Source organism: Liolophura sinensis, chromosome 8, assembly GCF_032854445.1.
Source record: "Liolophura sinensis isolate JHLJ2023 chromosome 8, CUHK_Ljap_v2, whole genome shotgun sequence".
Classification (NCBI taxonomy): domain Eukaryota; kingdom Metazoa; phylum Mollusca; class Polyplacophora; order Chitonida; family Chitonidae; genus Liolophura; species Liolophura sinensis.
Genome location: NC_088302.1, coordinates 51943022 through 51964891, shown reverse-complemented (window position 1 = coordinate 51964891; position 21870 = coordinate 51943022). Strand labels below are relative to the sequence as shown.

Genomic DNA, 21870 nt, shown 5'->3' with positions numbered 1-21870 from the left:
TCACCTTCTGCGCACACGGAACACCCACTGAGATCAAAATTTCGCATGGCTTAAGTGGATTTGAATCACGCAAAAATGCTTCCTTCAGTTGTATCTTCCTTTCTGCATCTGCTAACAAACAGATAAACATAATATTACATGTGCATACTAACTCTTGACGTCCCGTGTTATTATATTTGAACACTGAGGCTATTACTATTGAAAGATTCACCTACTCTTATCATTTCTGTGTGGAAATCTGAAGGACTTCTGTACAATACACCAGCAATTCAAATGTTAACTCATAAATCTCTGTCCAGTCATCTGTCAGAAAAAAAGGTGGCCAATATTTTGGCAAACAGAATTCATCTGGCATGTGAACATAAACTTAAAAGCTTTGACAAATCTCCTTATAAACTTTATGCAGTTAAACAAAAAGAAAACTCTCTGATGACTTCTACTGGAAATGATAGTTCATTGCCTATAGTTGTTAGGACAGTCATTATGTCACTTATTTATTATGTATATATGGTCTGCTTAATATTTTACATCATACACTTTTTCAACCATATGATGACACGGCATTTGGTGAGTGTACATATAGTGTGTCTTTTAGTGGCAAAGTGAGTCCATGCCGCCAAAGTGCTGCCGCCACTAAAGTATCATAACACCCCACCCAGTCACATTATACTGACACCGGGCTAACCAGTCCTCTTTCCTTGCTCTAACTTCTCAATGCTGAGAACCAAATGAGGAAGCAGCAAGTGCCATTTGTTAAAGTGTTTGGTATAAATTTATTTATTTATTTATTTATTTTCTCTTTTCTTTTGTTTAAAGAATGTATAAGGCTCCAAAGATAAACAAGGCATTGATGCAAATCCTCATGCCAGCTGTTTGTCGCTAAATATAGGATAACCATTCCTGAAGAGGGAGGATTTGAAATCTAGAGTTCACTTTTTTCAGGACTAAGATGGCAGTTTATCAATGACAAAGAAACATCGTGAAGGAGTCAAGCACTAAAGGTCAAAAGATCCTTCCTTTGACCTTTAGTGCTTGACTCCTTCAAGATGTTTCTTGAGAAACTGCTCGCCCAAAGAGAAGTAGGGTTCTTTGGGGTTTCTTTATCCACAGCTTACTTCCTCAAAGAGGATTCCCCAGATCTCGATTCCTCTGGCAGAAGGATTGCATAGGGTTTGTTTGTTCCACCAGGAGGATTGTTTTGGGTTGGTTTCCTCTCAGGGGATTGACTGTCTAGGGTTTGCTTCCTCTCAGAGGATGACTGTCTAGGGTTTGCTTCCTCTCAGAGGAGGACTGTCTAGGGTTTACTTCCTCTCAGAGGATTGACTGTCTAGGGTTTGCTTCCTCTCAGAGGATGACTGTCTAGGGTATGCATCCTCTCAGAGGAGGACTGTCTAGGGTTTGCTTCCTCTCAGAGGATGACAGTCTAGGGTTTACTTCCTCTCAGAGGATTGACTGTCTAGGGTTTGCTTCCAATCAGAAGATGACTGTCTAGGGTTTGCTTCCTCTCAGGGATGACTGTCTACGGTTTACTTCCTCCCAGAGGAGGACAGTCTAGGGTTTGCTTCCTCTCAGCGGGTGGCTGTCTAGGGTTTGCTTCCCCTCAGAGGATGACTGTCTAGGGTTTGCTTCCTCTCAGAGGATTGACTGTCTAGGGTTTACTTCCTCTCAGAGGATGACTGTCTAGGGTTTGCTTCCTCTCAGAGGATGACTGTCTAGGGTTTGCTTCCTCTCAGAGGATGACTGTCTAGGGTTTGCTTCCTCTCAGAGGAGGACTGTCTAGGGTTTGCTTCCTCTCAGAGGAGGACAGTCTAGGGTTTGCTTCCTCTCAGAGGATTGACTGTCTAGGGTTTACTTCCTCTCAGAGGATGACTGTCTAGGGTTTGCTTCCTCTCAGAGGATGACTGTCTAGGGTTTGCTTCCTCTCAGAGGAGGACTGTCTAGCGTTTGCTTCCTCTCAGAGGATGACTGTCTAGGGTATGCTTCCTCTCAGAGGGTGACCATCTAGGGTTTGCTTCCTCTCAGAGGATGACAGTCTAGGGTTTGCTTCCTCTCAGAGGATGACTGTCTAGGGTTTACTTCCTCCCAGAGGAGGACAGTCTAGGGTATGCATCCTCTCAGAGGATGACTGTCTAGGGTTTGCTTCCTCTCAGAGGATGACTGTCTAGGGTATGCATCCTCTCAGAGGATGACAGTCTAGGGTTTGCTTCCTCTCAGAGGATGACTGTCTAGGGTTTACTTCCTGTCAGAGGATGACAGTCTAGGGTTTGCTTCCTCTCAGGGATGACTGTCTAGGGTTTACTTCCTCTCAGGGATGACTGTCTAGGGTTTACATCCTCTCAGAGGGTGGCTGTCTAGGGTTTGCTTCCTCTCAGAGGATTGACTGTCTAGGGTTTGCTTCCTCTCAGAAGATGACTGTCTAGGGTTTGCTTCCTCTCAGAGGATGACTGTCTAGGGTTTGCTTCCTCTCAGAGGAGGACTGTCTAGCGTTTGCTTCCTCTCAGAGGATGACAGTCTAGGGTTTTCTTCCTCTCAGAGGGTGACTGTCTAGGGTTTGCTTCCTCTCTGAGGATGACTGTCTAGGGTTTGTTTCCTCTCAGAGGGTGACTGTCTAGGGTTTGCTTCCTCCCTGAGGATGACTGTCTAGGGTTTACTTCCTCCCAGAAGATGACAGTCTAGGGTTTGCTTCCAATCAGAGGGTGACTGTCTAGGGTTTGCTTCCTCTCAGAGGAGGACTGTCTAGGGTTTGCTTCCTCTCAGAGAGGACTGTCCAGGGTCTGCTTAGGAGGGATATTATCTAGGGTTAGCTTTCCTCAGGAGGATAATTGGCTGGAGTTTGCATCTTCTATGAGAAGGATTATCTAGTGTTTGCCTTTTTCCCCCCAAGGAGGAATCTCTGGAGTTTGCTTTCCATATGAGAAGGATTCTCTAAAGTTAGTCGGGTGGATCAGTCTAATTTGTTTCCTTAAGTTATGTCCTTTAGGAAGGTTCTAATGGGTTTGCTAGTCTCAAAAAGAGTCTTTAGTTTTTGCTCCCTACCAAGAGAAAAATTCACCAGGGTTTGCTTCCAACAGAAATCGTGTTATTTAGTTTGTTATCCAGAAGAAGAATTTTGCAGTTTCCATCTAATTAACATGTGTACATCGATACAATTTTTATTGTCATTGCATTTTATCAAAATACCTTTAGATGCGACTAGAGCAAAGCAGTCTCCAGCCACTAAGAGAGGCATCAGGTCATAGCGTGCCCCTCTTAACATGATATGACCACCAAGTGTCTGAAGGGAGTAATGAAACAAAAAATGATCTTCTTCACAAACTCTAAGATGTAAACTGTAAATGAACCTGTTAAAGCATAAATGAAATCACATACATGGACTAAACAACAAACTTTCATATGTAGTGCTGCAAAAAGTTCTTTCTTTTCATAAGAAAGATCAATAAAGTTTTAAAAATCACATTATTGGACAAAAATTTTGTTAGAATTAGGCTTGTTTTGGCCCATAAAGGCCACATCTCCATAGAAGAAAATTCTGAATACCTCATACTAATTATTTTTTTTTTTTTTCATTGAGATAAAACTTACTATTAAAAACATTAAGATTTCTACCAGCTTTTCTCAGCAAACTCAGAATACTGTACAACAGCTCTTTTCTGCAATAAATGAAATAAAAAATGAAATAAATGTGAGCGTACAGGTACAGTAGTTGGTTAAAAAGCCTTACCGCAGAGTTCTTCAGCTGTGATCCCCAGGACTCCAGCACTTTGGGAACAGCTTGTACAAGAGACACTGGCAATGCAAAAGTAATGCATAAACATCTGAAAGGGGTTTACATTTGGATGCCGGGAGCTATGCATGTGTGAAAAAGTTTGTGTGGTCACTGTATGTCTTTGGTTACCTTCACGCTGATTCAGCAAATGAGTTCCTACAGTTGTATGTATCTATTCACTCTATTATTGTACCACAAATAAATTAACTGCATGTGTTAATTTTTTACTTTCCTTATACCTTACATTCAAGGTCATAGATATTACTGCTTATAGAAAACACAATGAGTGACATGCCAGTGCAATCTGTAAGTTACAAAATGGTCATCGTATGCATGTAGCAAAAGGAAGGGACATTTGGAATTGTATGTCTTTCAATCAGTAATATCTGTGTCGAGGGCTCGGGTAACATATGGTTGTTACTATCGACTTTTCTACCCTGTACAGAAACAGGCCTACATTAGGTATTCTACCCAAACATAGGCCCTAACTGGTATTAAAATGTCTATTACTGTACGTTTTATCTTCTTGACTAAACTACTGATGAGGAATAAAATTAAAGCAGTTGATATCGAACTCAGTACCTTCCGCAAGATCTCCATGGTCACTGAGATCTATGAGGTCAGCCATACTGAGTCCTGCTCCCAGCATTAGAACTCCATTCTTGATCTCATGACTTTTAAGTTCTTTGAGGCCACTTATGTCAATAACTATCACTTCCTGAACACAGGTCTTCAGCTGCTGAGCTGTTAGAAAAAGAAAACAAGACCAGCAAAAATTTACAAGAGTCCACTTATTCCTGGAAAAGTCAGAACACTGAAAACTTCAGCACACTATATGCGCATCATACTTCATGTCCAACTGACTGTTTGCACCTGTTTTTAGTACGTAATGATTTGATGTGACAGGAGCCTTAGAGAGTGTTCCCTGAAATGGCAAACCAGGTGAAAGGTGATTGGAGAAAGACATTTTAAACAATGCACTGATAACCAAAGTGATGCTGACAAATATGGCTTCATTTATCAACGTTACACAATGAATGAATGAATGTTTGGGTTTTGATGCTGTACATACAATTTTTCAGTCATATATATACTGTGTCTTCTTGTGGCAAAGCAGGTCCATGCTGCCAAAATGCTGCCACCACTGAAGTATCATGCTGAAGATACCAGACCTGACACCCCACCCCAGTGACATTATACTGACACTGGGCCAGCCAGTCCTGTCTCCTTGCTCTAACCTCTCAGAGCTAAGCGCCAAGCGAGGCAGCAACAAGTACCATTTTTTAACGTCTTTAGTATGACCCGACCCGGGTTTGATCCTTGGTCCCTTGTCAAAGTTACAGAAATGGTAACATATCTGCAAACCATCCATCAGTCATCTTGACCAAGTATCACCAAACAAATACAGCCCATACATTTAAATATAGCATGGACACAACAGCATCCTTGTTTTGATATATATCTTTCTGAAGTATATCTTTCTGTTCTTTCAAAAAACCTTTCTGTTCTCCATAACTTTCAACACATTATGTAGCAGACTGTCACAATGTGTACTAATTAAGGTGCTGCCTCATTAAAATAGCATACCACTCATGAAACACACTCAGTCATATAGACCAACCAGTACTACTCCCTTGAAAAGAGTGTCAGATACCCTTCTTGATGCCCATTGTAGAAAACACCAATCAAATAAATAAACAGATCACACTGATCCAGGGTCTTTCACTTTACAAGCCATATTTGTGGGGTTGAGTTATCAGCTCCAAGACAAAAGCTCATCTTACCCAGAAATGTGCATCCTGAAGCTATCTGAGCATCAGGATTTTCAGACTTGATCTGTAGGGCTTGAGACAAAGTAACCGGACGGTACCAAGTTACACGCCGACCTCTAAAACAGACTAGGTTCTCGCACAACCCTTCAACCTGTGCGGCACAACAAATGCAATAATTGATATCTTCTCATCTTCCATTATTTTTCATTTCTTTAATGATGATGTTATTATTTTTCAAAAACATGAAATATACACGTTTTGTGCAGAATGTAAAGGAAATGACCAATGAACAAGATAATCAAAGGGGTGTTAGAAGACACATGAAAGCAAAGATTTTGGTAACAAAAATAACTGAACTTTGTAAAAAGACCTATATATCCTAAATTGATGTGCATCATCACACCAGCAGTTTTCATGCCGCTACTGGTTCCTGTGTAAAAGTGCATCAATGATTCTGTTGTTCTTGTATGGTTCATTTGATGAAGTTCATCAAGAAATAGTTCTCTTGAGAAAATTGGCTCCTCTTCATCAACAAACCTGTAACTCGGGTGGGAAAATTGGTTCCTGTTCATCAACAAACCTGTAACTCGGGTGGGAAAATTGGTTCCTCTTCATCAACAAACATGTAACTCGGGTGGGAAAATTGGTTCCTCTTCATCAACAAACCTGTAACTTAGGTAGGAAAATTGGTTCCTCTTCATCAACAAACATGTAACTCGGGTGGGAAAATTGGTTCCTCTTCATCAACAATCCAGTAACTCTGGTGGGAAAATTGGTTCCTCTTCATCAGCAAACCAGTAACTCGGGTGGGAAAATTGGTTCCTCTTCATCAACAAGCCTGTAACTCGGGTGGGAAAATTGGTTCCTCTTCATCAACAAACCAGTAACTCGGGTGGGAAAATTGGTTCCTCTTCATCAACAAACCAGTAACTCGGGTGGGAAAATTGGTTCCTCTTCATCAACAAACCTGTAACTCGGGTGGGAAAATTGGTTCCTCTTCATCAACAAACCTGTAACTCGGTGGGAAAATTGGTTCCTCTTCATCAACAAACCAGTAGCTCGGGTGGGAAAATTGGTTCCTCTTCATCAACAAACCTGTAACTCGGGTGGGAAAATTGATTGCTCTTCATCAACAAACATGTAACTCAGGTGGGAAAATTTATTGCTCTTCATCAACAAACCTGTAACTCGGGTGGGAAAATTGGTTCCTCTTCATCAACAAACCTGTAACTAGGGTGGGAAAATTGGTTCCTCTTCATCAACAAACATGTAACTCTGGTGGGAAAATTGGTTCCTCTTCATCAGCAAATGAGTAACTTGGGTGGGAAAATTGATTGCTGTTCATCAACAAATGAGTAACTCTGGTGGGAGAATTGGTTGCTGTTCATCAACAAAAACCTGTAACTTGGGTGGGAAAATTGGTTCCTCTTCATCAACAAACCTGTAACTCGGGTGGGAAAATTGATTGCTCTTCATCAACAAACCTGTAACTCTGGTGGGAAAATTGGTTCCTCTTCATCAACAAACCTGTAACTTGGGTGGGAAAATTGATTGCTGTTCATCAACAAACCTGTAACCCTGGTGGGAAAATTAGTTCCTCTTCATCAACAAACCTGTAACTTGGGTGGGAAAATTGATTCCTCTTCATCAACAAACCAGTAACTCGGGTGGGAAAATTGATTGCTGTTCATCAACAAACCAGTAACTCTGGTGGGAAAATTGATTGCTGTTCATCAACAAACCTGTAACTCTGGTGGGAAAATTGGTTCCTCTTCATCAACAAACCTGTAACTTGGGTGGGAAAATTGGTTCCTCTTCATCAATAAACCAGTACCTCGGCTGGGAAAATTGGTTCCTGTTCATCAGCAAACCAGTAACTCGGGTGGGAAATTTGATTCCTGTTCATCAACAAACCTGTAATTCGGGTGGGAAAATTGATTCCTGTTCATCAACAAACCTGTAATTCGGGTGGGAAAATTGGTTCCTGTGTTGGGTCATACAGGGAGAGAGAAGAGATGTCTGTCAGTTTAGCTGGTTGACCCCGGCAGCAACCAGCAGAGTTACCCTGGGGACAGGACAAATCTGTATCCTGGCAACAGCCTCCATTCTCTGGGGAACAACAAGTCTCCTGCAGCAGAAAAATCGTAACATAAAAATATTCCCCATTTCACAACAATCATGAGACATTATTATTTTGTGGAATATGACCTTATTAAAATCTGATTTGTATTTAACGTAAATTTTGATGTGTATAAAAATGGACTTTCAGTAGCACATAAAGGCCCAAAAATTATGTTTCATTCCAACACTTAAGTTTTTGGGTAAGAAATAAATCAAACTTCACAAAAAAAAACACAAATGGCCCAATAAAGTGGACAAATCAAGATCAAGAAAAAATGTCTTACTCAAAAAATCCTAAACTTCAGGTGAAATACAGTAATACAGTATTTTATTACTTAAAAAGCCCGTTCAATGCGAATTTTCAGAACCTATATGTACCTGCAGAATAGTGACACCAATACGTAATGTTTTCATTCCAGTAACCATTGTAGAATAACCATAGAAATAAAAAAAAATATTGTGGCTGTAATTCATGCTTGATAACATCTCACCACCAGCGACATTGTTTTTAAAGTCTTTGTGTTAAGGCACTCCACACACACAAAAACCCTGCCAATGTACTGCTATCGAAAATCTAGATATGGAAGAATGTAGCCCTTCATATATGTCACAACAAGTTGGACATTTATCACAAATTATAAAACACATATAGAATAAATAACCTACATGTACAATTCAGAAGGGGTCCATTTCAAGAGGCAGAGGTACAAACTAATGCATTTTTATAAATGGGCCCACATTTTTGTAAATACATTTTTAAATAATGTAAGAAGTTGAAGACATTTTTCTTCAAGATAAACTGTGACATAAACAAACCTTGGAAAATGTCCAAAATGCATCCATGATAGGACGATAGCCTGTGCATCTACAGATGTTACCTACAATGTAAAAGTTAATCAAACTTGTAACAATAAAAAATATGTGGCAGTGACCTATTGCTGAAGCTCCCATGCATTAGACACTAGGTATGTTTAATGCACTGAAGTATATATTTATATGCTTATTTGATTGGAGATTTTTGTCGTACTCAAGAATATTTCACTTATATATGTGATGGAGCTAGCATTACAGTGGGAGGAAACCAGGCAGAAACTGGGGAAACCCATAACCATATGTAATTTGCTGGCAGACCTTCCCACGTATGACTGGGGAGGAAGCCAGCACGTGTTGGACTTGAACTCACTACGATCACATCGGTGAGAGGCCTCTGGGTCATTGTGCTTCACTAGCATGCTAACCAATCGGCCACTGCCCCCCCCCCCACCCTTAGCCCCTTCAAACTGTGCATATGTATGGAGCACGTACAAAAGGAATATCAGATATCAGTGCTGCCAGATATTAATGACTAATACTGAAAAAGAGGATAGAAGCCTGGTTTCAGAAAATTGTTCTAGAAATGAACATGTGTATCAACCTTTGAATCACAGACTAGGTTGCTACCTTCTCCAGGAATGGATGAGTAGTACCTTTGACTGAATTTATCTGACTGAGATTTTAGGCCATTTTCAAGTTGTTCACTTATACAACAGTTGCCAAGTTTGTGTACGGAGGAACTGAAAGCTACCGGCTATTGCCTTACACCAGTCAAACCTTGCAAAGTACACCCCACCAATACCAGCAGGAGGTGGATTTGAACATCTCACCAATCAGGAATGCCATAGATGACTGGGTATAAAGCCAGGACAAAATACCCATGGATACTGTTATATGTTCTCAGTTAATGTTATTACATTAACAAGATAATATCAATGCTTATGGCTTCAAACACTGCATGATAAGGAAGACAAGTTTTTGCTAACATAATCTTTCCACTGTAAGCTAAACTTCATGTCCAAATGGATCTACTTTTTTATTAAGACACCAAATTAATTATAGCCTTAATTATTTCAAGAGATGGGCAGAAACAGACCTGAACAGCCACAGTCATTTTGTTCTGGGGTGCTCGGTAGCTCTATAAATCAACTTTTAATCAGGGATGTGTCATTTTAGAGCGACCGAAACACAATATCACATCACTTGTACCCCACACTCATATGACTAAATGGTTAAAAGGCAAAACAGGTGTCGGGCTCAGAAACAGCTGTGTTTTCAGTTTATAGAAACACCTTGTACCTGATTGGCTAAACCTGATAACACGGTACTGCTTTCGATTTTTTTTAATGTGCACAATTTTGCTTACTTTGAACTATGTAATCTCGGTTACACATCATCACAAAAATAGAAGGGTATACTTTTTCAACTTAATGTGGGTTACTTTATCAGCACATTTATACATTTGTTGCCTTTTCTTTTAATCTTTGGAAATCCATTTTCCTTCAACTCCGAACACATGGCATATATTATGTGTTAGATGCAAAAACGACACGTAATTTTAATACAAGAAAAGTTAGAAGCTTTTCATTTGTAGAGCTAATTGTTTCATGTGTACCAATATCAAACATAAACTATATATCCTCCTTCAAATGGACTAACGAGGAGATAAAAGCAGAGGAACTGACCATGAAGGCTGTCACTGACTTGCTTCCTTGTGGGGTTAGGGTTGCTCCTTAACAAGGTGTACATGCTCATCACCATGCCTGGGGTACAGAAGCCACACTGAGTCCCATGGAACTTCACAATGCGCTCCTGTCAATATCATAAACACCCTCTTCATTCATGTCCTTCTAAAACCAGACTACAATCAGGTAGTGAACTTCCAAGCATGTATTTGAACCACAGGTACCACATCTATCATGTGATGTTTTGGAAACAGACATTCATATGCCAGCTGGCAAGCAAAATCAATTGTTCTGGGTCAATAATTGCAAGGCTAATTCCCAAGATGAAGTTTAATATAAACCACCAAAGAACTAAGAAAGTATATAAAGTACAAAATTAGGACGGAATCATGCACAGAAGCAGTCAACAGTTTTCAATGATGTGGGAAAAATGCAAGAAATATTCCAGGTGAATGAATAAAATCAATATTCAAATCAGGTATCATGCTAGTATATAAGTTATCAATAATCAAGATGTCAGCTTCACTCTGACTGCAACTGTTCATATATCTAGCAATCACATAGGTAATACCTGCATCGGCACTTTCTGACTCAGCTCATCCATAAACAATACGCATTTAGATCAGAGCAAAATTCGTTATTCATTTTGTTCCAGCTGACACTGCTGTGGCTCAGGACAGCAATGATTCATGTTGAATTAGACACATAACTTCCACTGATTTGGAAAAAACATTCATACTGATTTCTTCATTCAATTCATTATGATTCTGATAATTCATCCTGGATACTTCATCAAACTGGATACTTCATCAACCTGGATACTTCATCAAACTGGATACTTCATCAACCTGGATATTTCATCAACCTGGATACTTCACATGCACTGATGAAACTAATTCATTCATTTTGAACCAGGCAGCCTGATTTGTATTTATTTGACATATCATTTCACTGATTTCGTACTAATGACTGACTGCACTGATTTGGTCTCATTGATTTAGTAATTTCAATTATCTGATTGAGTATAAACTCTCTATTAAAAATATCGCATTGCAGTCAGCTTTACACATGGAGAACAGTGCATGTACCAGAAGTAATCTCCCTGCCTTTGACATCTATCTGATAAACATGCCCACATCTCATATACATTGTAGGAATAAGCCTATGCTATTACTAGAGTTACTTCTCCACAGGAACTCATGTCCATGATTCTGAAATAACAGCTGGCCGTATATGGACCCCTAAAGCAATGAAGACACTGGAACACTGGAGAAGCTTACACCTCGTGAATCCTAGCAAAGGAAACACAAGCACTGTAACCACTTGAGCATTACCCACCCTTGACCCATGACAGTATGTTAGCTCACCTGAACTGGGTGAAGTCCAGTTGCCAAACTGCCAATACCCTCTGTGGTGGTAACAGCCAGTCCATGGAGAGTGCAGATAGGCACCATACAGGATGTCAGTGCTTTATGTCTGCAATACACAAGTATATTTATTTATTTATTTGATTGGTGTTTTACGCCGTACTCAAGAATATTTCACTTATACGACGGCGGCCAGCATTATGGTGGGTGGAAACCGGGCAGAGCCCGGGGGAAACCCACGACCATCCACAGGTTGCTGACAGGCCTTCCTACGCACGGTTGGAGAGGAAGCCAGCATGAGCTGGACTTGAACTCACAGCGACCGCTTTGGTGAGAGACTCCTGGGCCATTACGCTGCACTAGTGTGCTAACCAACTGAGCCACGGAGGCCCCCACAAGTATATGACTGAAGAAGCTACTGAAACAGTCTGACCAAAGATTAGCGATTTGGTTGGCTGATAAATCAATTGCTGTTCAATACCATTCACAAGAATATTTCATTTGAGATTTAGTCATTCGTTTAAGGTGATAAAAGTGCAATGTTCCAGTAACAAGTTTCCTGCACTACAATCACACTTACACTATGCGACCGCTGTCCCTGTTGTACGCTGAAACCATGACTGTACACGCGCCGCATGAGCCCTCATCACAGCCATTCTTTGTACCTGTCAATCCCACTGGACAGGAAGTCAAGGTCATGTGCATTCTCAAGTTATGTGTATTAAATGCACTGACTCTGATCTAAATGTACTCTAAGAGATGTTATAAATACAGAAATACAGATTGTTTCAGAGTACAGATTAGTTACATGTACCTCATGGAATCAGCATGCTTTACTGCTTTAACAAATCTGTTAGATCTCAACAAGTGTAAAGTGAGGATGAGTCTCTCCATGAAATTGGTACATTTGTGTGAGCAATCCTAAAAGATCACTTAATATATTCTTAACACTATTATTTAACCACTCAATTAATATGAAAAGCTTATGGTATACAACAGGTTAATCAAAACGATAACAACAAGGCAGAGTATTGCTATAAACATCATGGAAATTGAATCGTGAATTTATACATCAGAGAAATTATCATTTAATACACCTTGATCTAAGGCAACATGCTGCAAAACAGAGTAATATTACATCTTTTGCCAAAGAAAATTTGAAGCTAGGCCTATCGAATCTCAAAATGCCACAACTGCATACTGCATAAGGCATACATGTACATGTAGAGCTAGCTCTTGTATCTTCACTTAATCTGGGATTAAGATACAGACATCTCTTAATCCCAGACTTAACTGATATAAAAACTGAAAGATGAATCTGACAAAGGGGCTATCTTCAGGAGGATAACACAGAAGATCATCTAGAACAGACTTCGGCCTTTCATGTGCCGTGTTTTCACTTGTCTCATGAAGTCCACCTGCTGGTTTTTGGGCACTATACCTTCACAAAGGATACAATCTCTTCTGAGATAGGCCATCAGTGTAGTCTCTGGTTCAACGTTTCTCAAACAAACCTGCCAAAGTACAAATATCAAATATGATGGCATCTGTACCCACTAGTAAATCACAGATCAAATCACACATATTGCCACATAAGCCTTATTGGGGAAATTAAACTCCCCTACATATTGTTGACTTCAAGAAACATGTACGAACCATGTATAGGCAAAAAGTTAATATTTTAACATTTATAGCAAGGATTATTTATCAAGCAATGTAAGTCTTTAGCATCTTGTCATTATGGTGTGAATTCAATCTGTCGAGAGGAAAATGCATTAACACAATCTTCACCGAATTACATGTGCATCTCCATTAGTTTCACAGCAAAGGGTAACAGGTTTTAACATAATTATATAAAACTTAATTAGTGAGGCTGTTCTACATGAATCTTCCAAAGCTTTTCTCTTTAAATCAGAAAAGGTTTTGTGATGGTTGTCAAGAGCAGAGATAAGAATTAATGCACTGTACTACACTGACACTGGTTTTTAATTGTTTTAAACAACTCCGGTTCATTTTTCCAGTTTGATGGTGGAGGAAGCCAGGGTACCAGGAGTAAACCACTGGCCATTGGCAAGTAAAAAAGAAACTTCGACACCTTTGTTGTTTTCCTGATAAAACACATAGCACAACCCAGGGAAACAACCCAGCCTTTATGATGTCATTTATTACATTTACTTAAATGGCAAAAAACCACGAACATAAAGTATACGTCAGATAAATGACCATTAAACATTTATTTTATGTGTATGTTAACATACTTAACATACACAGACTGCAAAATTCCATCATTCAAAATGAATAAACACATAGAGCTATGAATGGCCTTCACATAATGAACGTTGACTATATTTCAAGCAAAAAATATGGAGGTGATGTCAATGATACCCTCTGATTTACATCAGACCACCACAGAACCTGATGTTTTAAAAATATTTTAGTTGGTTGAAAAAATTTAAATTATTTTCCAGGTCAATGCTCAATGGTCTTTCATCTTCACATACACTTCACTTTGGTGTTTTCTTTGCCTTTAAGTGGTGCTTACTGCTATACTCAACAAGGCGTAAACAACAGTAAATGATTCAGGCGTAAACAACAGTAGATGATTCAGGTGTAAACAACAGTAGATGATTCAGGTGTAAACAACACTAGATGATTCAGGCGTAAACAACACTAGATGATTCAGGCGTAAACAACACTAGATGATTCAGGTGTAAACAACACTAGATGATTCAGGCGTAAACAACACTAGATGATTCAGGTGTAAACAACACTACATGATTCAGGTGTAAACAACAGTAGATGATTCAGGTGTAAACAACAGTAGCTCATTCAGGCGTAATGGGAGACTTGAGGACAATCTACACAAATAGTCCACATCACAGTCAAACATGTCAGGTTTTTTCTGCGACATTGCAGTGGTTGTGTACTTCACATGTGTTTCATAAGCACACATACACTAATAAATGTCATGTAATAAAGGAAAGAACAAAACTGTGCATAGCTTTGTGTCATTTTGTTACAGGCGCGTTTAAATGAGTTTTACAAGTTCCCCTTTGGCCATTGGCTAGAGTGGCCATATTCACAGTTCTACAATGGGAGTTTTGTCAGTTAGGTACCTATAACGTACTTGTACATGGTTTTCTAGGTCTGTGCATAGTGTTCTTCACGCAGGAAGCTCCTGGTACTACTATAGATCATAATCTAACATTAACCATTAAATTATCATAACACAGTTTAAGAAACCGATCCAATAAATCTCACTTAAGGTGGTGAAACAGACTAAATACAAAAGATAATACTACCCTGCATTAGGCCAAACCAACACTGTAGGAAGACAGAAATATAAAATAAAACTGGTAAATCATCTAATTTATGGGAAATATGGACTTAAAAGACATATTTCTATGATCAAAAAACCTTGAAAAATAGTTACTCATAGAAAACATTAAGATTAGGCAAAATGAAAAAGTAGTTTTTTTAATGTTATTTTCAATATTTTAGTGTCAGCTTGCCTATAAGACACAAAACAAAATTGGTGTGGCCTAATGAAGAAAAGTTGTTATTTTCCCTAACAAGTAATAAAACAAACTCCGAGATCTATTGATACATTTATGCTGTATAACTAATAACTAAAGAATGTATCTTTGATTTATTTACTTATTTGATCGGTGTTTCACCTCGTACGCTCAAAAACATTTCACTTATACAATGGCGGCCAGAATTATGGTGGGAGGAAACTGGGCAGAATCCAGGGGAAACCCATGACCATCTGCAGACTGCTGCCAGACCTTCCCAGGTACGGCTGGAGAGGAAGTCAGCATGAACTGGACAGGACTCACAGCGACCGCATTGATGGGACAGTCCTGTATCATGGGTTTTGCTGGCATGCTAACTCCTCTGCCATGGAGACCCCTGTATGTCTGAGATCAGAGCAAAGCAATGTCTAAAGTGAAGACATCTACCATATATAAACCACATACCTTTTTCCCATTGACAAAGAAAACCAGCATATCTGGAAGAGATTTAGAAATTTAAAATTAGCAGCCATAGTAAAATTGCTTGTGCAAAGAAGCAACAATTCTCAAATGCATAAAAAAAAAAATACAACATCTCTCAACAGAATCTTTGAAATTTTCAGAAAATGTAATCCTAAACTGTAACTAGCCCAATGCTATCACTGATGAAGATGGCTAAAATTAGCTAAAAGTAGCCATATTTTTAATATCTTTTTCTCAAATGTAGTCGAACATTTGATGGATATTAATAATATAAACAAGGACAATTTTGTTCAAAGTCTTGAAAAACTCAGGGAACAAGTTGAGAAAAAAGTTCTTCATGATACTTTTTACTCCATACCAAATATCGCGTATGTTTCTGTTTTATAATATCTTTAAAACCTTGATAAAAATAAGGCCAGTGGTCTAGACAATGTCAATGCTAAATTTCACCAACATTCACGAAATTGCTCCTATTATTGCAAAATGAGCATGCTAATAAACAAATGTCTTATGACCAGTTCTTTACTAGATGTGTGGAAAATTGCTAAAGTTATCCCTTTTCACCAATGAATAAACAAGATGAAAACTATCATCCAATATTTGTTCTCACCATTGTTTCAAAAATCATTAAACGACCTGTACATAACAGTTTATATGAGTATCTCTCAAATTTTAAATTCTTGAATGAAATCAACCTGGTTTTTGCTCCTTAAGTTCTTGTGAAATTGCATTGCTGAAAATGGTTGAAGACTGGCATAGGACAATAGATAATGGGGAAGTTATTGGAACTGTACTTCTAGACTTCAAGATGGCATTCAATACTGTTAATCACTTATATATATTACTTAAAACACTTACGGTATACAAATTTCACTCAACTGCTCTTCCAGTCCTGCCTATCTGACAGACAACATAAGGTTGTTGGAGGAGAAATGCTATAAACATTAAGGCTGGTGTCCCGCAAGGCGCAATATTGGAACCATTATTTTTTATTCTATTTAAATGATCTACCATTATAAAAGACAGTGGCGATTCTACTGACAACTTTGCTGATGACACAACTATATACTGCTTCTCAGGTAATATGTCTGACATGGAGCACAATCTTAGCAGCTGTATGGTTTGCATTCAAGACTGGTGTGACAAAAACCTCATGTTCATTAATCCCCAAAAATCTAAATAAATGATACTGGGCTCCGGGCAACAGCTGCAGTTAATTAAACATGTTCCTTTCTCTGTTATGCTTGATGGAAGTAAACTCGAACGAGTCAGTAATTCTAAACTGTTTGGTATTTATATTGATGAACATCTTTCCTGGAACACACAAATCAAAAATGTGTGTAAAAAGATTTCTAAATTGTTTTCTAAAAAAAGGTTTTCTACTTGGATTCTTTGAAGGAAGAGAGCTCTTCTAACACGTCACTGTAGTGATATTTTCTATAAGGCTTATGTTCTTCTTCACTTTGATTATTGCTATTCAGTATGAGGAAACTGTTCAATCAAAACTAGAGAAAGGTCAGTCACGATACAGAAAAGAGCTGCTTGTTTAGTTCTACAAGAAAGCATTAACCTATCCTAAAAAACATTACTTGCAAGACTAAAACGGATGCATTTTAATAAAAGGGTAAACAGAATTCTTAGTATCATCTATAAAGCATTACATAATCTCTGTCCTAACTTTATTAAACAACTGGAAAACTGTGGAACTGCCTCCCAATCCACATAAGAGAAGCCTTTTCTCCATCAATTACAGTTATCTTCAGACAACACTTAGATGCACATGTTGTTGTTGTTGTTATTATTATTATTATTAATAAAGAAAACCTTTTTGTAATGCTAGGTCCCTGTGACACTCTTGCATACATTTGCATTGTTCAAACCAAACAGGGGATGGGAAAGGAACACTCCCTTGGTTTGTTCTCTGTACGTGTCCTGTACGGTAGGGGTTCCTGCCAGTAACAGGGCAGGAAAGGGTCCGTAATGGGCTCTCTCCCACTACCCTACTTCTCCTGCTGGATGGTACCGTTGAAGGGACAGCACTAATGGTTGTCAAACTAGAGGATGCTTTATCTTGTTTTAATCTACATGTTTTTGTACATGTTTCCTATATATTGTATTCTCTGTGATGACCTTGGCTAAGAAAAGTTTCATTGTAAATTCACCAAGCTACTTTTGACAAATGAAGATATTATTATTATATTATCTACATCAGACACAGGTAAGGCTTACAGTTATATAAATCCACTGGCCTCATTTACAAAAAAAACGTGGATATCACATCCACCCATAAAACATGTTCACTCTCAGAAAAGTTTAATACATATCTCCGTCTAGCCTCAGAATAATTTTCCATCTCCACTTAAACATATGGCCATACATCTTCAGAATTGTAATCAATGTACCATAAACTCATATGCCCACCCACCTCAGATGTTAATAACCATCCATCTTTGTTACATACAATGCACCCTCAGAACTGTAACCAATCCACTGTTAACACACACACCCTGCACCCTCAGAACTATAATCAGTTCACTCTCAAAGGATTGTTTTACATTTCCCATCAATGGTTGAACATTTTCTGAAATGATGTCATAGACAAACTTTTAGTTACAAACTTAGCACGCCCTGACTCTGACTTGCCCACACCTACAGTTGTTTCAACAGCTATCACTCATGATCTCAATGCTACAGGCTGCTTAATTTCTGGATTAACCTCGATATCCAAGGCAGCTGTACTTTAAGGCCATGTTTGACACTCCAAGAAGAAAGCCGAGTAGCTTTTTTGACTTTTTTGGGAGGGGGGGGGGGGGGAACGATTGCAGTGGTGGGTTTAGAAAAGCTCTTGAACCATTGTGCTACGCTAGCACGCTAGCCACTAGGCCATGGAGGTCAACAACATGCATAATTAGAAATTGAAACATTTTATGTATCCTCAAACACTTTTTATTCACCTGTAACCTGAGAACTATAACCAGTCCACTCTTTATCACTTTGCCGCATGCATATTTAATGTACTCTAAGCTACCATCACTACTTTTATTTTTAGTCCACACATATTCCTGCAACATTGCAATGAACTGAATGGCACGACACCATGTATGTCAGTTTTATTGCTCTAAACACTGCTCAGACTATACTGCAGTCCAGTTTTCAAGGAGCAAAAATTATGTGAAATGTTATCTGAATTGTGTGGCACAGACGACATAACATTTGGCGCATGTAGCTGTCGTTTAACATGTACGTATCTCTCTCCAGACTGCATAGGACCCCTACATATATACATGTGCCTGTCTCTATGAACACCCTCTCCAAACTGCATAGGGTCCCTACATATATACATGTACTTGTCTCTATAAACACCCTCTCCAGACTGCATAGGACCCCTACATATATACGTGTACCTGTCTCTATAAACACCCTCTCCAGGCTGCATAAGCCTCTACATAGATACATGTACCGGTCTCTATAAACACCCTCTCCAGACTGCATAGGGCCCTTACATATATACATGTACCTGTCTCTATAAACACCCTCTCCAGACTGCACAGGGCCCCTACATATATAGGTGTACCTGTCTCTATAAACACCCTCTCCAGACTGCATAGGGTCCCTACATATATACATGTACTTGTCTCTATAAACACCCTCTCCAGACTGCACAGGACCCCTACATATATACGTGTACCTGACTCTATAAACACCCTCTCCAGACTGCATAGGGTCCCTACATATATACATGTACTTGTCTCTATAAACACCCTCTCCAGACTGCATAAGCCTCCACATAGATACATGTACCGGTCTCTATAAACACCCTCTCCAAACTGCACAGGACCCCTACATATATACATGTACCTGACTCTATAAACACCCTCTCCAGACTGCATAAGCCCCTACATAGATACATGTACCGGTCTCTATAAACACCCTCTCCAGACTGCATAGGGCCCCTACATATATACATGTACCTGTCTCTATAAACACCCTCTCCAGACTGCACAGGGCCCCTACATATATATGTGTACCTGTCTCTATAAACACTCCCTCCAGACTGCATAGGGTCCCTACATATATACATGTACTTGTCTCTATAAACACCCTCTCCAGACTGCATAGGGTCCCTACATATATACATGTACTTGTCTCTATAAACACCCCCTCCAAACTGCGTAGGACCCTTACATATAATGTACCTCTATTTCAAAGTTATAGGCACCTGAATTGTGAATATCTCCAAATAATGAGCACTTTTTTACAGGTGCATAATGAAACAACAAATAAGATAATTAAAGGTCATCAGAAATAGGCTTACCTGTATTTACCGCCATGGTTTCTGGAGATGTGTACAACCAGTGCTTTCAGTGTCAGTTGGTGCACAAAGGCCTAATAACCAGGTTATAAGGTCAGTGATGTGTTCTGAATGAAAATACAGGGCTACGAAAATGTACATGTACAGTGTGTATAGGGTTACAGGAATTATGCCAATAAAGGTTTAAGAGGTTTTAAGGTTTAAAATGCAGTCCTATAAAGCCAACAATAGTAAAATTGTCACCAACGGTGAATAGCAGGAGCACAGTTGTTTTAGCATACCAAGCAGTTCATGTAAGCCCTACACTGAGCGGAACATTCATAATGTATTTCACCTAAAGTTTGGTATGGCTATGCCATTTCAGATGCTCATAAAAGCCTTAAAATGATACTGACTGACAAAAACAACCAATTATTATTAACCGATCAGATTATTATCAGCCTAGAAGCCAAAGCATGCAATTATGGGAGGGCACTGGACACGCTGAAATAAGTCAGGTTGTATGTACATGTAGCTGGATAGGCCTACACATGTGAATGTGTGTATGCACGAGGGATTCAAGAATTTGGTTTGTAACTACACGTAACTGATCTCCCTCAGAAAATTAAAATACTAGGATTATTACTTTCATTATTAAGCAAAAACACACAGGAAAAATGCTAAATGTTCAACAAAAATGAGCTTTACGGATATATTTCTGAGTATCTTCATGATGAACTAGTGAAGAAAAATAATGCAATACCTACATACATCGTTATGCTAATGCCTGTCAAACACTGAAAAGATTGCAAGGTACCTAGACTTCAGCTTTTATAGTACCCATAATGAGACAATCTACATATGTTTACAGTGTAATTGTAGTTAACTGAATGAATTCTGGTAAATGGCCTTGGACTTGGACAGTGTATCCCAGGATTCATCAACAGTACTCGTCAGCCTACATCACGAGGGGAACGGAAGTACATCCACCAGGAGAACGGACATCCATCAGGAGGACGGTGTAGTGCGCATGACCACACATATGGCGCGAAATGTAAAGTAGTGGGATATAGTTTACACATTTGTGTTCACTAAAAAGACATACGGATTATATCACTGTATATCTCATACTATTAACTTACATTTTATTTACTACAGGGCTTCTCCAAATAATCGAACTATAGACAACAGATGATGAATAAGACAAGGTATCTTATAAATTATCGGTATAAATTATCGAACTATCGAAGACAGATGATGAATAAAACAAGGTATTCTATATCATAATAACCCAACAGACCACGGCCTCTCCAGACCCGTTGTCCCGACATTGCGGTTCATAGGCCTGTAGGACTATACAATATACAGGTACTTGGCAAGACGGTTGTTTTCCCCCGGGCATCTATATAAAATGTGCCTAATTTACCTTCATATAGATATAAAGTACAACATCCATACGGAGGACGGTGGCTAATTTAACTTCCTGCAGGTATACAGTACAACATCCATGAGGAGGACGGTGGCTAATTTACCTTCCTACTGTTATAAGGTACAACATCCACGAGGAGGACGGGGACTAATTTACCTTCCTCCAGGTATCAGGAACAAAATCCACGAGGAGGACGGTGACTAATTTACCTTTCTGCAGGTATCAGGAACAACATCCACGAGGAGGATGGTGGGTAATTTACCTTCCTGCATTGTATAAAGTACAACATCCACGAGGAGGACGGTGGCTAATTTACATCCATATAGGTATAAGGTACAACATCCACGAGGGAGACGGTGACTAATTTACATCCCTTTAGGTTTAAAGTACAACATTCATGAGGAGGACGGTGGCTGATTTACCTCCCTGTAGGTATAAGGTACAACATCCACGAGGAGGACGGTGGTAATTTACCTTCCTGCAGGTATAAAGTACAACATCCACGAGGATGACGGTGACTAATTTATATTCCTGCAGGTATAAAGTACAACATCCATGAGGAGGACGGTGGCTACTTTACCTTCCTATAGCCATAAAGTACAACATCCACGAGGAGGACAGTGGGTAA

At 39.2% G+C, this 21870-nt stretch overlaps 1 protein-coding gene across 6 annotated transcripts in view; it reads right to left on the bottom strand.

Moving 5' to 3' along the window:
• Window positions 1-20778, bottom strand: part of LOC135472410 (xanthine dehydrogenase/oxidase-like) — a 45329-nt gene extending 24551 nt beyond the window's left edge. For 2 of the 6 annotated variants that reach the window (XM_064751899.1, XM_064751903.1), the window contains exons 1-14: window positions 20581-20695; window positions 19838-19941; window positions 15505-15536; window positions 12981-13038; window positions 12105-12201; window positions 11525-11633; window positions 10158-10284; window positions 8476-8537; window positions 7496-7666; window positions 5551-5689; window positions 4349-4510; window positions 3722-3786; window positions 3181-3274; window positions 5-111 (exon numbers count right to left, since the gene is read on the bottom strand). In XM_064751899.1, coding sequence (XP_064607969.1) covers window positions 5-111; window positions 3181-3274; window positions 3722-3786; window positions 4349-4510; window positions 5551-5689; window positions 7496-7666; window positions 8476-8537; window positions 10158-10284; window positions 11525-11633; window positions 12105-12201; window positions 12981-13038; window positions 15505-15536; window positions 19838-19853 — 1239 coding nt within the window. In that variant the 5' untranslated portion in view covers window positions 19854-19941; window positions 20581-20695. Of the gene's footprint in view, window positions 1-4; window positions 112-3180; window positions 3275-3721; window positions 3787-4348; window positions 4511-5550; window positions 5690-7495; window positions 7667-8037; window positions 8259-8475; window positions 8538-10157; window positions 10285-11524; window positions 11634-12104; window positions 12202-12980; window positions 13039-15504; window positions 15537-19837; window positions 19942-20580 lie in introns of those variants that run through there. The other 4 variants (XM_064751900.1, XM_064751901.1, XM_064751902.1 and 1 more) reach the window with 4 other exon arrangements.
• Window positions 20779-21870: the final 1092 nt, after the last annotated feature.